Source organism: Pelodiscus sinensis, chromosome 6 (genome assembly GCF_052426305.1).
Source record: "Pelodiscus sinensis isolate ZL-2025 chromosome 6, ASM5242630v1, whole genome shotgun sequence".
Taxonomy (NCBI): Eukaryota; Metazoa; Chordata; order Testudines; family Trionychidae; genus Pelodiscus; species Pelodiscus sinensis.
In genome coordinates this window covers 5755586-5770385 of record NC_143057.1, presented here as the reverse complement: position 1 = coordinate 5770385, position 14800 = coordinate 5755586, and the positions used below count along the sequence as shown (strand labels likewise).

Genomic DNA, 14800 nt, shown 5'->3' with positions numbered 1-14800 from the left:
TGCTTTTCTCTGTGTTTCTTCATGAGCAAATTCCCTTTCGGGTTAGGGGAGGAGGGCGGAGGGAGACCATCAGGTTTTGTCTTGTATCGGCAATGAGAGCCCCTCATCCCGAGGAGAAAAAGTGCCCTAATTTTTCCCTTTTGCTGCCTGGCTACCCTACTTGTGTGTGATATTTTTTCTCCTTCTTTCCCCAGATGGAGTCCACTGTCTCACATGTGCGGTGATGCTGCTGAACACTGATCTGCATGGCCATGTGAGTGCGGGTTCGTGGCGACTTGCCCCACCCCTGTTTTCAGGGGGCCTGTCGAAGTTGTGATGCTGGTTGCTGGCCGACCAGTCCTCTCGGGCTCCTGGTGCATGGAGCTCCTCTGTGGGGGCTGGACTGCGACTGGCCACACCGCTCGCTGCACAAGGCACATGGACGTCCATGCCTGCCCAAGTCCTGGGATGCCGTTAGCAGGCCCTGTACGCGGGTGCAGCATAACTCTGTTTGGGGGGCTCCATCTGTGACCATGCCTCCTCCTTGCCTTCTGGGGCAGTGGGTGCTGTCTTCTGCCCCTTCGGGACAGGAACAATTCTGACAAGCCCTTGTGCAAGGAAGGGTGAGACTCCTTAGCACCGTGGGAGAGCCTGGGAGAATCGAACCACGATTTCTAGCCCCTTTTGGTTCACTGCCATTCTGCTCGTGGCCGCCAGGTGGCAGAACAGGACAGGCCTTTGCGTGCGTTACCCTTGTGCTAGCAGACAGGCCAGGCAGCCTCTGCCCAGCACGTGAAAATTAACGCCAGGAGGTACCTTAGCTGCTGGTATTGCCATCCCGGGGGAGGAGAGCGATGGGATGTGAGGTTGCGCTGGGGGGCTGAGGTGGGAGGTGTACCAGCCTGAACTGATGTGATGCTGCTGTTGAATTTGTATTTCAGAACATGAATTTGCGGTGCAAGGAGGGTTGCTTTAAAGCACCCATGGGCTGACAAAAAATGGGTTCTTAGTGGGCAGGGGATGACTAAAACGAGGCAGACCTGTTCTCCCAACTTTTGGGAGCCTTTGGGTGGCTGCTAGGAGAAGGAGGTCACCTCTTCTAGAGATTTCAGTGTCTCTCCAAGCAGTGTGTACACATTTCAGCTAAGACTCTCACAGCTTTCTAAGGGTCTTCCACATCCCAGTAATTTGAATAGAGAGTCCAGAGCCCCTAAGTGGCTTTGCAGATCTCAGCCCACCAGCTTTATGAGGGAACAGAAGTTTCAAGCAAACTCTGCTCTCCAAGGGCCCCAATCTCTCCTGCTGAGCACAGTATCCTCAGGGAGTCCCATTGGAGCTGGTGGCACATGTCAAGGAATGAGGCCGTGCTTGTTATAAGGGAAGATCAAGGTACAGGAATCTGCCCTAGAGTGTGCACCGTCAGATGGTTCCTTTGCTTAGTGTGCTGTTTAGCTGGAGACTCTGCCTACCTTGACACCACTGCCGAGGCTCAGAGGAGTCTGTTCGGTGTAAGACTGCAGGTTTCTGCCATTGGTGGAGATTACCACGCTGTCTTACACGTGGAGAATGCAGCTCAGTGAGAGACCCTGGCATGCGTTTCTCTTGCCTTCTCTTCCTTGGATCGCCTGTCATCTTTTTTTTTTTTTCTTCTTTCTTTTGGGTTTCCCTTATAGGTGGTAAGTTGTGTGTTTGAATGCAGTCTCTTTTGCACATATTGAAACCACCTGTTTTCGGACGATAGGCTAATGCTCCAACCTCTTGGCATGGCTCCTCTGTGCAGTGACGCTTCCTAGCGACGTGAATGAATGGAGCTAATGGACCACCCTTAATTCCTCCCTGTCTTGCTCTAGATCAGACTCTTTCCGTGTACTGGAGTAAGCCACTTCAGTTGCCGTCTGCTGGGAAAGAGCAAACCAGAGAGCCCCTGTAAATGTGGGCAGCAACCCGCTTCAGGTGGGGAAATGAATTGTTGAATTCTAGGGCCTGACTGGCAGCAAAAGCCTACATCTGAAATTAAAACCATCCCTGTTCAGACCAGGGCTCTGAAGCTTAATAAAAGCAGGCGTGAGGGCCAGGCTAGGGTGGCTGGCTGACGTGGTGGGGGTAGGATCATGGCTCAATCCGCTCCTCTCCCCTCCCTACCTGTGTACACAAGAATGGCCAGGCTGGGTCAGACCAAAGGCCTTTCTAGCCCAGTGTCCTGTCTGCCAACAGCGGCCAATGACAGGTGCCCCCCGAGGGAGTGAACAGAACAGGGAATCATCCAGTGATCTCTCTTCTGTCACCCATTTTCAGCCTCTGACAAACAAAGGCAAGGGACACCATTCCTGCCCAGCCTAGCTAATAGCCACTGATGGACCTAACCTCTATGAATCTAGATCTTTTTTGAACCCTGTTAAAGCCCTAGTCTTCACAACATCCTCTGGCAAGGAGTTCCACAAGTTGACTGTGCGCTACGTGAAGAAAAACTTCCTTTTGTTTGTTTTAAAGCTGCTACCTCTTCATTTCATTTGGTAACCCCCCTCGTTCTTATATTATGGGAACGGGAAAATAACTTTTCCTTATTCACTTTTTCCACACCAGTGATGATTTTATAGACCTCTATCCTATCCCCCCTCAGTCTCCTCTTTTCCAAGCTGAAAAGTCCCAGTCTTTTTTAATCTCTCTTCATATGGGACTCCTTTCAAACCCCTTATCATTTTTGTTGCCCTTTTCTGAACCTTTTCCAATCCAAGATAACTTTTTGGAGATGAGGCGACTGCATCTGTACGCAGCATTCAAGTATGTGTGCGCTGGTGAGCAGTTGCAGGCACAGAGCTCATGGGATGCTGTAGTCCTAAAAGCCTGCAACTTCTGTGATAGATGGAGCTCCTTCGCTCTGTCAGGGTCTGTCTTTACGGCAGAGTTAACCTGGGCTCTGCCTTACGTGTTGTCCCTTTGCTAGCTCCTGTCTACACCTGCAGCCCTCCTCAGAGTTTTGTCCAGGCTGGCTCATCTGGGATATAGGCTAGAGCTGCTTTAACACAGGCTAGTAACCTCTCTACTTGACAGTGAGAGATCCACTGTCTTCCTATGATTCCCCCGTGTGCCTGGACGGACAGACATGCTCTCCCACAGCTCGGGGGGAAAGAATCACAGATCAGCTTCGCTTGCTGCAGCCCTGAGAGCCATAGGACACACCTGCAGAAGTCCTAGCAGAGTGCAACAGCTTTGCAGTGCTGCTCACAGCCAGACTGATCCTCCAAGTGCATGGGAGACAATAAACCCAAAGAGGCCCTTTGGTTTAGACATGCAAGTGCAGCCCCAACCTCAGGGAATCCCCAAAAGCGAGGGTTACCGATGCTGGGTTTCATTCAGAGCTTTAGTTGCCAGTACAAGCTTTGTTGGTTTGTTTGTTTGTTTTTAAATTCTTCCCAGCTTGCTGGCTTTCGGGCTGCCGCTTTGGCCATGTGGCTCCCGCTTTCTGGGAAGTCCGACTTTAAAGTTCTACGCGCACAGCCCTGCTTTTTGTTAAATGCTTGGACAGCAGTGGATGAAAAGCACAGTGCAAACGCTAGGAAACCATCACCACCCCCTCCATCCCCATGATAGGACTTTTGGTGAGGTGCTATTGAACATCTATTGTTTGAATGGCAGCCTGGGCTATGAATGCACCTTTCCTGTGTGTTTTCCAGCGGGGTTCATGCAGGCATGCTCGCACTAACATCTGTATAATTCTGGGAATGCTCCCAACCAGGCCTGCCTTGGGCTCCAACTAACACAAAGAGGTGCCACCCACCCAGATTCGGTTTACTTCGGTCTCACCATCGCTGGTCAGCAGCACCCATCTTCTTGTGTAACGAATCTGTTGCTGTCTTCCAGAACATTGGGAAAAAGATGACCTGCCAAGAGTTCATTGCTAACCTCCAGGGCATGGACGAGGGCAAAGATTTCCCAAGAGGACTGCTGAAGGTAAGGGATGGATTTTACAGCCAGCTTTAAAATAAGAGATTTGTAGAGCCCTGCAGATCATGCACGGCTCATTTTTGCGGCTACAGATGTGGATATGAAATTTTGTGTCTGCGCAGGGCCCTAGAGATTTAGTGTTCCCTCCACTGACTGGTTTCTGAGTCACAGTTAAAATAGACCCCGGAGTTTATTGGATTCCTGTTTGTCATGATGGTGAATGGGCTTTTCTCTGCTGCCAGAGTGCATGGAGAAATTCACTCCTGTAGTCAGGAGTCCCAGGGAGAGTACCTGATGTGCACTAGTGCAGTAATCTCTGCAGAATCGGGGCGAGAGTTTTTAATAAAAAAGAAACAAAGGTGTGGCGCAGACTAGGAGTGCTCTGTAATGATAAGCGCAGACACAAAGCCAGCCGGTTATTGCCGCTGTATATTTTAAGCGGGAACGCTGAATTGTGTATTATAGAGGTTTTTCTGTAGCGCTTGGGAAGAGGCGCATAGAGGTTTTCACATCAAAGCGAGAGAGATAATTCCAGATTAGAATGCATTGTGCTGCTTTCCTTCAGGGTTGGTTCATATAATGTATGCAGGCCTGAATAACTGCAGAGAGCCTGAGATGGCTGAATCTCATTTTCGTAGCAGTTATGGGGGGGGGGGGTGTTTCTTTTCCTTTGTCTGGTTGAAACATCAGGCTGCTTGAAGGGAGACAGGAGTTGACACACTCGAGCTCGTGAATGGTTCAGTAAGGAGAAAATACAAAATATTGTTGTGCTTGGCATCTGACCCAAAATGTACTGAAGTGTATGGAAGGATTCCAGTTGTCTTTTGGAGCAGGCCTCTAGAGAAAGGCAAGGCACAGTACCTTGTGCAGGGTTGGAGGCCTTGTGTGTTAATTTTTATGGTTACTCCGGTTGCTCTTGGCTCCTCCTGGCTCCGTTGCCTAAATTTAAGCCCCTCTTTGGAGGGGAGGGGGAATGAAAACCCGGGCCTGGGTTGTTAATAACTGCAGCCTCTCCGAAAGGTAAACTCGTTCCTACCACTGCCTTGGAGAGACACAGTGGGATTATTTTGCAGAACGACTAAAGGCCCTTCTTGACGAGCTAGAACTCAAGTGCTGTCTCTAAATAGCCCCTTTTAGCGCAGGGAAGGAAGATTTCCATTGTGCTCGCTTGCTGTTTATACTCTGCTATTAGAACAGTGTTGGTTAGCCTAGACTGTGCTATAAGGCTCTTTAGAACTGACCTTAAAACTTAGCCCGGGTAGCTCTTAAAACTGAGATAGCTGGCTCTGTGTCAGCTGGCTCTGCGTCGCAGGGAATGTGGCTTGGAGGGGTTGTTTTGGAGGCTAACGAGGGTCTGGCTGGAATGCACAGCTCTCTATCTGTCCCTGCCATTGTCCCTGTGCCTGGCACGTGCTTTCATTTGTGTGGATGGGTGATTCAACCCCCGTCCGGCCCCCGGATCAGAGGAGGAGGCAGAAAAATGGCTTTTACTGCCACCGTTGCCGGTGCCCTAGCTCTGCTGAGATTTGCTGTGGTCCAGCGGAGGACTTTCCCTTCGTTGTTTTTCTTAGGAAATCTGAATGTACTGAAAAGCAGGAGCGTTGTTTTACAGTAGCTGTCTTCCTGGCAGTCTGCAGCTGACGTCCTAGCTGTCCATACACGCTTTAAGTTTGGAAATAAAAAAATAAAAAAATCAAACCTTTGTTTAGCCAGATGCTTTTAATTTAACTGGTCCACTAGCAACATGGTAGCTGAAAGCAAATTCAGTGTCTGACTCAGAACCCCTAAAAATGGTGCCTCCCTAGCGTCCTGTTGGATACATGCCGAGTGCACAAGGTGGCACAGTGTCACAGCCGACAACGTAACGGCCAGCAAGATGCCCACCTCTCATCAGTACAGCAGGGGGACAGGAGAGAACCAGACCTCTGCAAGTCACAAATCTGTCTCCATTCTCCTCCTGGGGACAAGCAGAGCATTTGCCATCACACTTTAAAGGTATCTTCCCAAGGTTAGTAGATTCAAGGAATGTACATTTGTATTTTGTTATAGGCTCATGGGTTTAAGGAAAGAGAAAATCACTTAAACCCTCGGGAACCATCCAGCTAGTTTTCAGGGAAGCTAGCCATGAGAAATTGGAGAAGGTTCAGAGAAGAGCAACAAAAATGATTAAAGGTCTAGTAAACATGAGCTACAAGGGAAGACTGAAAGAATTGGCCTTGTTTTGTCTGGAAAAGAGAAGACTGAGAGGGGACACCATAGCCGTTTTCAAGTATCTAAAAGGGTGTTGTTAGGAGGAGGGAGAAAAATTGTTCTTGGCCTCTGAGGATAGACAAGAAGCAATGGACTTAAATGCAGCAAGGGAGGTTTAGGTTGGACATTAGGAAAAAGTTCCTGTCAGGCTGGTTAAACACTGGAATAAATTGCCTAGGGAGGTTGTGGAATCTCCATCCCTGGAGATATTTAAGAGCAGTTTGGATAGACACCTGTCAGAGATGATCTAGACCAGGGCTACTGAACTTTGGAAGCCCTGGGGGCCACAATGATACTCCCAGCACATGCCGAGGGCTGCAGCTTAAGTGTGATTGCATATACATGCAAATATATATGCAAATAGCTTCTTTCACACTGATGGACATGAATACAAAGCACTTCCCACAATGCCCTGGCTCTCCCGGCACCACCTCCCTCGGGGCTAGAAACGCCGACACCCTGTACCCGTCTGTTCCAGTCAGCCCATCTGCTTGGGTCTTTCAGTGCTCACCCTGACTGGGAGATGCCTCGCCGTTGTGGAGCGTGATCCCAATGGAGGCCGTGTTCAAAGCATCCTAGCCATGGGCCATGTGTTGGGCTCTGCAGAAACCCAAACCTCACTGTGGGCCACAAACAAACAGGCTGTGGGCCACATGCAGCCCGTAGGCCGTGTGTTGAATAGCCCTGATCTAGACGGTGTTTGGTCCTGCAGGGGACTGGACTTGATGACCTCTCGAGATCCCTTCCAGTTTGAGAGCCAGGTTTAATGAAGAGCTGCAGACACTGATCTTCTGTGTGGGGTCAAAACAACCAGTGTGCTTATTTTGTGCACCTTTGAAATAGCGCACTTTTGGGTTCAGGAAGCTGGCGAGGTAGAATGGTGAGGCTGCTGGAAGCTGGGTAAAACTCTCTTCATTATCAGTTCAGAAGATCTCTGAGGTGAGAGCTGGATTCCCCCTCTCTCTGCAAGAGAGGTCTCTTTGCTTTACTCGGGTTTTTTGGGTATACAGCAGAGAGCTTGCTGGGGTAGGGTGCAGAGTCTGTGATCCCACTTCAGGAGCTGCGGTGATTATTCTTGCTGGAATTTGAAATGAGAAATCCAGATCCGATCTCCAGTGCTGTGTGTCTTCCTGAGGATTTGCTGGCTCATAGTGAATACAGCTTTCCTCTGATATCTCCGTCTGTGATCCATCTCCCCCCTCCCCGGCCTTGTCAGGTCTGAGGTTCTTTGCTTTAATGTTGAAAACCATAGAGGCAAGTAAGCCTACATAACGGAGATTAAAAGCGTGGTTCCCTTGGGATCGGATTGCAGTATTTATCCAATCAATATCTGACCAGGCTGGGAGAGATGTTGGCTTGGTTTTTATTCCTCCCTAGCTGCAGTAAAACCGTCTGTCGCACGTCCCATGCTGCTACCACCAGTTACTAATATGCAATAGAAATGGAGCTCTCGGGCCCTTGTCTTCTTTACACTAAGGCTGCTTTATGCTGCTCTGGCAGTGCAGAGGCCTCAAAGTGGGTGCCGGTTGTTACTTACACATCAGATTAGAGTAAAGGGTCCTCGGGGTAAATGCGAATCAGGCCCATGGGCTGGGATTCTTCCCTCCCATGCACAGGTGTAAATCAGGAAGACTCCGTAGTGTTAGCTGGTATTCAGAGAGGGGAAAATCAGACCTGTGAAATCCAAGCAGAATTAGGGGAGGTTTTTTGGGGGTGAAGCCTTTTTCTTTTTAAATCCCACCCTTGGATTCTGAGCTTACACATGCCAGCCACACCAGAGATTTGGCATCGTGTCAATCTCTGATCAGACAGGTTGACCTTGACTTCCTGGCCGTGTTTCTACTTCCAGCCCATTAAAATAGTACATTTTCCTAGTAAAAACTCCTGGATCCTTGGAAGGCTAATAAAACCCTGCAAGGAATATGAAATGTCAGTGATGACTGTATCTGTGTAGCCTTATGTGGCGGTGTTGTTCACTCCAAAAGCAAATCTGGAATCAGACCACTATCTACATTTACATGGGGGAGCAGTGGCAGATTTGCGATAGATAGAAGAACCCAGGGTAGCAAGTAGGGATGCCTCCTTGGCCTCCCCCCACCCATGGGATCCCGTGGTTAACTGGTTAAAAGTAACATATAACTAGCTAACCGATAAAACGGGATTTTACATCCCTAGTAGCAAGCAGCACTGGAGGCATGTCTGAGCAAGTATACCTGGAATTCTGGTTAATTGCTGTGTGTACACGTGTATGTGTTGGGGGCCAGCTTGAGGGACCTCACAATAAGACTGAGAAATTGGATAGCACAGAGGCAGATGAAATTGACCAGAAACTAATGAACGTTAATGAGCAGTATTAGGAGAGAGTCCGGACGCGGTCTCTGGCTAAATGGGACGGGACAGGTGGTCTCCGTATGGGAAAGTTGGAAAACTGCTGGACTAGATAAGAGGCATAATTTATCTACGGGCCATAGTCTCCTTTGGCTCCTGTTCCTCTGCCATTGTCTTCACTGGAGTTCCTCTGGACTTACACTGGCATGAGTGAGGCCCTGTATGTCTTGGGAAGGGCGCTAGGTAGTCACAGTTAATAAAATGTCCAGCTTTATGCAGTGAGACGAGATCCAGGGGATAACCCAGCAAATATGGGTTCTTTGCTAAATCGGTGGTGCTGTGCACCCTCCCTTTGGAGACTGCATTCAGCCTGGTTGCCATGGCTCCAGAAAAACATCCCAGCTCCAGCATAGGGTTCTGGAAGGACCAGGAGGGTGACCTGTCAGATGGAGAGAGTGTGTGTGTGTGTGGGGGGGGGGGGTTCTAGCCCTACAAAGAGGAGAGGCACATGTTCAGCATTCTTTTATATTAGAAAGGAGAAGAGGAAGAGGAAATGGAATAAGACAACCTGTGAACCCTTTTCTTGTCCTCGCAGCCAGCTGTAATTTCCAAAGGACACCATCCAGAGCCGAGCTGATCTGTCAAATTCAAGGGCACTAACCTGATAAGATTTGAAAGGGAAAAGTTTGCATGTGTGGGAATATGCTCTGTTCCAGTCCCAAGATATAGGGCTTGATTTGGGAACTACTGGGTGGACTTCCGTGGCTTATTTTGCAGGAGTTCGGGCCTTAAGTCTATGAGGAACGGCACCGGCAGTTTCAACAGCTCGTGTGAAATGACAGTGGCCCATAAACTAGTCAGCAACCCGGGGGCCATGTAGAAATGTCTCCCATGGCACAATCATCCAGAAATAAGGGAGGCTGGGAGATTTTGGAATTGCCTTTGAAGCATCCACTGTGGCCCTTCTTGAAGAACGGCACCATGAGCTCCTCTTGACAAATGTGCCATTCGTCTGTTCTGCTCTGACTGTTCTCGTGTACTTAGAGTCACCCTTTCTTGTAGATTTGTGTTAGGTGGTGGATGTTTGTCAAAACTGGACATGGCAGTGATTGTGCTAGTAAACGAAGAGCTCATGAAAAGGTGCGTTGCCTCCAGCAAGAGTGGGAAGGATGAAGAGGATGGAAGGGACTGTATAGGCTGTTGTTGGTGCAGGAAGAGGCTTCTGGAGCTCATTAGGGAAGCAGGCCTTTGTGGGTACGTCTACACAACGGCTGGGAGGTTTGGTTCGCTGTAAAGTGGACATACCCACGGTAGCTCTGTTTGAGCGAGTATGCTAGAAACAGTAGCGTGGCAGGCTGGATACAACTTCATTTGGCCCTCTGGGCATGTACATGGGCAGCTAATGCAAGCCGCTGCCTGTTCATATTGCCGCGACAACACGGTTGTACCTAGTGGCTTAGTGTGAGCGGAGCTAGTGCAAGTGTGTCAATTGGAACTGGGCATTATAGCTTCCAGCTAGGGATGTTAAATATCAGTTAATTGAATAGCTGATTAACCTCATGAATTCTTACTGGTTACTTAACTATTCTATAGTCCCCGGGGGTGGGGCTGGCAGCCAGTGCGCTTCAGCCCCACGCCCGAGGAGCCCCTGCCACTCCGCGCTGCTGCCTCTCTATCTGAAGCAGCAGTGCAAGGTGCCAGGTGGGAACTGGTCTATGAGAGGAGCCAGTTTAAAAACCAGCTCCCCTCGCGGACCAACTGCCTGTCTCCCTACACTGCTGCCTCTGATACAGATGCAGCAGATCAGGGTGGCAGAAGCCCCTGTCTGAGGGAGGTCTGAGATCTCGGACTTGGCGCAAGCCAGAAGTGAGCTGGGCTGCCTGCCTGGCTCCTAATACACTTTAAATGCAGAGCCGCAGTAGGGGTAGGTCCTGGACGCATTGCAAGCCAACTCTGAGCCAGCCTGCTAAAAATTGTACTGGTGGGGGGAGAGGGAAATGCATGTCGTCTATAGCATTAACCTATACGCTTTTGCTTATCGATTAATCGGCTGCACTATTCCATCTCTATTTCCAGCTGCTGTATAGACACGCCCTCAAAGGCCACGCTTAGGCTGTGAGAGAGGCTCTTTAACTGTAGGGAAGCACACGGTGTTACTGAGCTCTGAGCCAAGGTGATCCCTGCCTGTAGCGCCCAGGGCAGTACGCGGTTTTCTTGGACCTGTAGAGTCATTGCTGTAGTGTCCCTAGAGAAGCAAGGCCACTTGTTGGGTTGGCGAGGGAGGGAGCTGGAACGAGACGAGGTTTTAGAGTAGCCTTTCCCCGTTAACACCCAGAATGGAAACGGTCCCGGTGTGTCGTTGCTGCGTGCTTGTCGCATGGGTGGAAGGCTCTGGCTATTCATAGAGCTGATGGGAGGTTAGGGAGCTGTGCACTGGAGTGACTGTCCCAAACGGAGAGGAGACAGGAGCCCAATTCTCCCCAATAAAGACTAATCAGTTATAGCTGTTGTCAGGAAATGTTTGACGGGGGCAGCTTGAAGCCGTGGGACATTTAAGGCCCAATTTTCAAAGCCATTTTGGGTGCATAGAGGCACCGAAATGAAGTGGCCACATTTTTACGTGGGAGCTCGGAGGTGCTGACCTGTTGGAAACCTGGCCCCGCATTTCCGAAATCCTGTGACTACTTGATCTGACTCCTTGAAAGCCGCAGTTTCCTGCGGCAGCGGCAAAGCAGCATGTGTCTCGCTTGGCTGTCAGCGTCTTGCACTTAGTTAAGGTTTTGTTTGTTTGTCTCATGCCTTTCTTTCTAGCATGGGTCCTCCCCCCCGCCCTCCTTACGCCCTCTAAAGCAGCGCTTGGTTAGAAAAGGGTTCCTGGCATCCTGTTTGTTCCAGTCCAGTCATTTCAGATGTCTAATGGAGAAAGGGGGCGAGTGTAAAGATGCTAAGTTGCTCCTCATTTACCCAGAGGAAATCATTCTGATCACACTGATGTGTGCACAGTAATTGCTTTCCTTGGTATCCACTGCACGCCTTCTCATTTGTGCACCGCATGGGTGCTCCACTAAGGGGTTTTAACCCCCTGCGGCTGCAAAATGGAAAGGGGAGGCCAGCTACTTTGCAGCCAGATCACAAGGGAGTCCTGGGGAAGTGACAGTAGGGAAAGGCTGAGGACCGCTGCCTGACCGTATTAATTCCTAGAGTGCTTTTATTGGTATAGTATCGCACCTGGGGACAGCAGCAGCATAGGCAGCTTAAAAAAAAAAAGCCATTCCGTTCAATGTGGGATCAAGAATGAGGAGAATATTTTACCAAAAGAACCCAACACAAATCTGCACGCAAGATCGAAGGCATCAAGGCAGTCTCTTGTAGTTTCTTTCTCAGTAGGGACACAATTTTCCGGTTGTTTTCTGCAGCCCATTCTAATGCATTGAACTATTTAAAAAAATCACTTGCCTCCAAACCATTCAGGTTGCTAAAAGGTAACAATGCCAACCTGCAAAACACAAAGCCCAGGAAATGCAGAGTAAAAGCATCTGCAGACATCATCCTGCGCGGACATGTGCTGCCCATTCCCCTAACAAATTAACCCCGGTCACCACGGTCATTCCCAGAGTCCTTAACTCTGCCCGCTGCTTGTTGCCAGTGCTCCTGTGAGATAATCTCTTCTCCGGTGCTAGTGGTTAGGATGTTGTGGATTAGAACCTGTTATGTACCGAAGCCAGTTAAAGCAAACCTGTTTATCACGCAGAATTGTGAATGTTGCAGATGTACTGCTGAGTAGCTTCACTAATTAGTGAGATTCTGATGCTCTTACACAGAGTAGTGCTTTACTCCATAAATAGCCTTATTGAAATACAGATGAGAAGGGGTGTTGGAATCTGTCCCTAAGAGCTATTAGCACGATCAGTGTTCTGTTGTTGTTAAGGTGGATGTCTGGTCCAGACTTTGGAGTCCAGCTACGTCAGCAGAAATCTCTAATATCTGTATCCTTCTCTAAAGGCAGATAAGCCCTAGTCTGTTTTGTCTGAGAAATCAACACCAGCTACCAGCAAAAGTCTCATTCTGTCCACCAGCATCGTGCCTCTGAGCAGAGGGAATGAATGCTTTTTGAGCAGTGGCGAACTGCTCAGGAGACAAAACCTTTAATAGGTGATCACAAAATACAGACTCTCTTCTTATATGCTTCAGGGGTGGCCCAGAGGAAAGAGCTTTGGCCTGGGAGGTGGAAGATATGGACCCTGTCCCTTGTTGGTCCTGCTGGTGTGACCTCTGCCTCTCTGTGCGGCTCTCAGTCTTTAGCTGTTGAAGTTGTAAACTCTTTGGGGAAGAAAACTCTTCACCCCTACATATTTATTCAGCAGCTAGCACAACGGGGCCCTGATTTTTGGGCAGACCTCCAGGTGGCAGGGAATGAGACAGAATCAGCTGAGAGTCTCCAATATTGACAGCAGCAGCTGTGTAGTTTGGTACCGGTTTCTGAGTGATTGCTTAGGGTTTCATTTTCATCCACGAAGGCCAAGTTTCCATAATGTATTGTCCACATGTGGGCCATTTCAAAATGGATTCTTCAAGGTAGGAACAGTCCATTTCTGCATCCTGTTAAATTGATAAAAGCTATGAAAATGTTTAGCAGCTGTAGAAGATGAACATGTTCATTCTGAGCTTTCCACCTAGCTCTCAAAATTGTCGAGACTGTCAGTTCAGAAAATACATACCGTGCTATTTAGAAATGGTGAGGACTGTCCCTTTAAATTTCAGAAGCCTCAGCTCCTTCGTAGTCGGGAAATCTCTAATACAATGTCACACATACATTTTGGTCCTTCTGACATATTACTCCCACCTCCACGTGGGTAGAAAACAAATTCTGAGAAACATTCTTTGATCTTCCACCCACTGATCTGCTAGGGATTTCAGTTCTGTACTGCAACTCAGGGAAAGAGGGAGTAGAAATATAATTTATACCATGTTTTTTAAAAATGCCGTTTCCTTTGATTTGGGAATGACTGCTGTGTCTGTCCTCTGTGCTCCTGCGCTCTGTTAGTCACTGAATGGCACGGGGCTACTCTCTGTAGCAGGGATGTAAAAAACAGGAACCGTGTAACCGATTACAATTCAATTGGTTACACGGTTAAACGCTGTTGGCCTCACAAGCTGCCAGCCCTGCAGGCCTGCAGGAGTTTAACCGTTAACTGGAACTGATAAGCATGCAGCATTAAACTCTTACATCCCTATTCTGATGGCTACTGAAACTGTGCTCCTTTCAGATTATAACACCGTGTTACAGCATGAATGTTGATGTTTTTCTTTGATGCTTGACATTGACCAGAACACTGAGTTTTCTTTCAAGGTCGTATTATCTGATGAGGAGGTGTGAGTATTAATAAGATATTAGGGGACACTAAAGGCCCTGGTGCCCAGCATGCAAGCCACTAGCCACGTGTGGCTAGTTGGCTGGTTGCGTGTGGCTAGTTGGCTTGAGCAGTGTGGCTAGTTGGCTGGTTGCGTGTGGCTAGTTGGCTTGAGCAGTGTGGCTAGTTGGCTGGTTGCGTGTGGCTAGTTGGCTGGTTGCGTGTGGCTAGTTGGCTGGTTGCGTGTGGCTAGTTGGCTGGTTGCGTGTGGCTAGTTTGCTAGAGCTGTAGCCGTTCTAGTGGCTACTGCTTCAGAACTGGTTGGACACCACGGACTTAAAGGAATGCCTACGCTGTGTTGAAAGGTCAGATCTGCGGTGGACTCGGTGTCTTTTCCAGCCACTAGAAGTGCCGGATGGTGTTGCAGGCCTGCATTTGCAGTTGCTGGACCAGGGTCTCACTGCTGTGCTCACGAGTCCCTCCTTCCCTAGGCAGACCTTCTGACTTGAGCTTGCGGCTTTCCCTGCAAAATGATGGGCCCCGGCTCTGACCCACCCCCAAAGCTAGGTCCTAGGATCAGGGCCGTGAGCTTGCTGACCCACGTCGGACTGATCCATGGGTGGGTGGGCGCAGGGCATGGGCTCAAACTGGGTCAGAGGTTGGGCTTAGCGTGCAGGGCAGACCGACCCATAGGGGCTGGTTGGGGTTGGGGAATTGGAGCAATGTAGATCTGGCGACGTTGCCCTGTGTCCCTTCATCAGGCGGGGGCATGCTGGAGGTGGGGCCAGGAACAGGAAGGAGCACGTCGGGAGGCTGTGCCCATGGCAGGCAGCTCCACAGGGAGGCCTGGGCAAGCCGCTCTGGCGAGGTTGCTGTACAGCAGCCTAATGCAGTTTGCTTAGAGCCGCGCTGACTTAAACCTCAGCCCAGCTTTGCCCCTGGCCTTT

The 14800-nt window shown here is 49.5% G+C and overlaps 1 protein-coding gene across 4 annotated transcripts in view; it reads left to right on the top strand.

The window, feature by feature from the left end:
• Positions 1 to 14800, top strand: part of PSD3 (pleckstrin and Sec7 domain containing 3) — a 129636-nt gene that overhangs the window by 62848 nt on the left and 51988 nt on the right. For all 4 annotated transcript variants that reach the window (XM_075931345.2, XM_075931350.2, XM_075931349.2 and 1 more), the window contains 2 exons: positions 195 to 253; positions 3841 to 3930. In XM_075931345.2, the coding sequence (XP_075787460.2) occupies positions 195 to 253; positions 3841 to 3930 (149 nt within the window). The remainder of the gene's footprint in view (positions 1 to 194; positions 254 to 3840; positions 3931 to 14800) is intronic.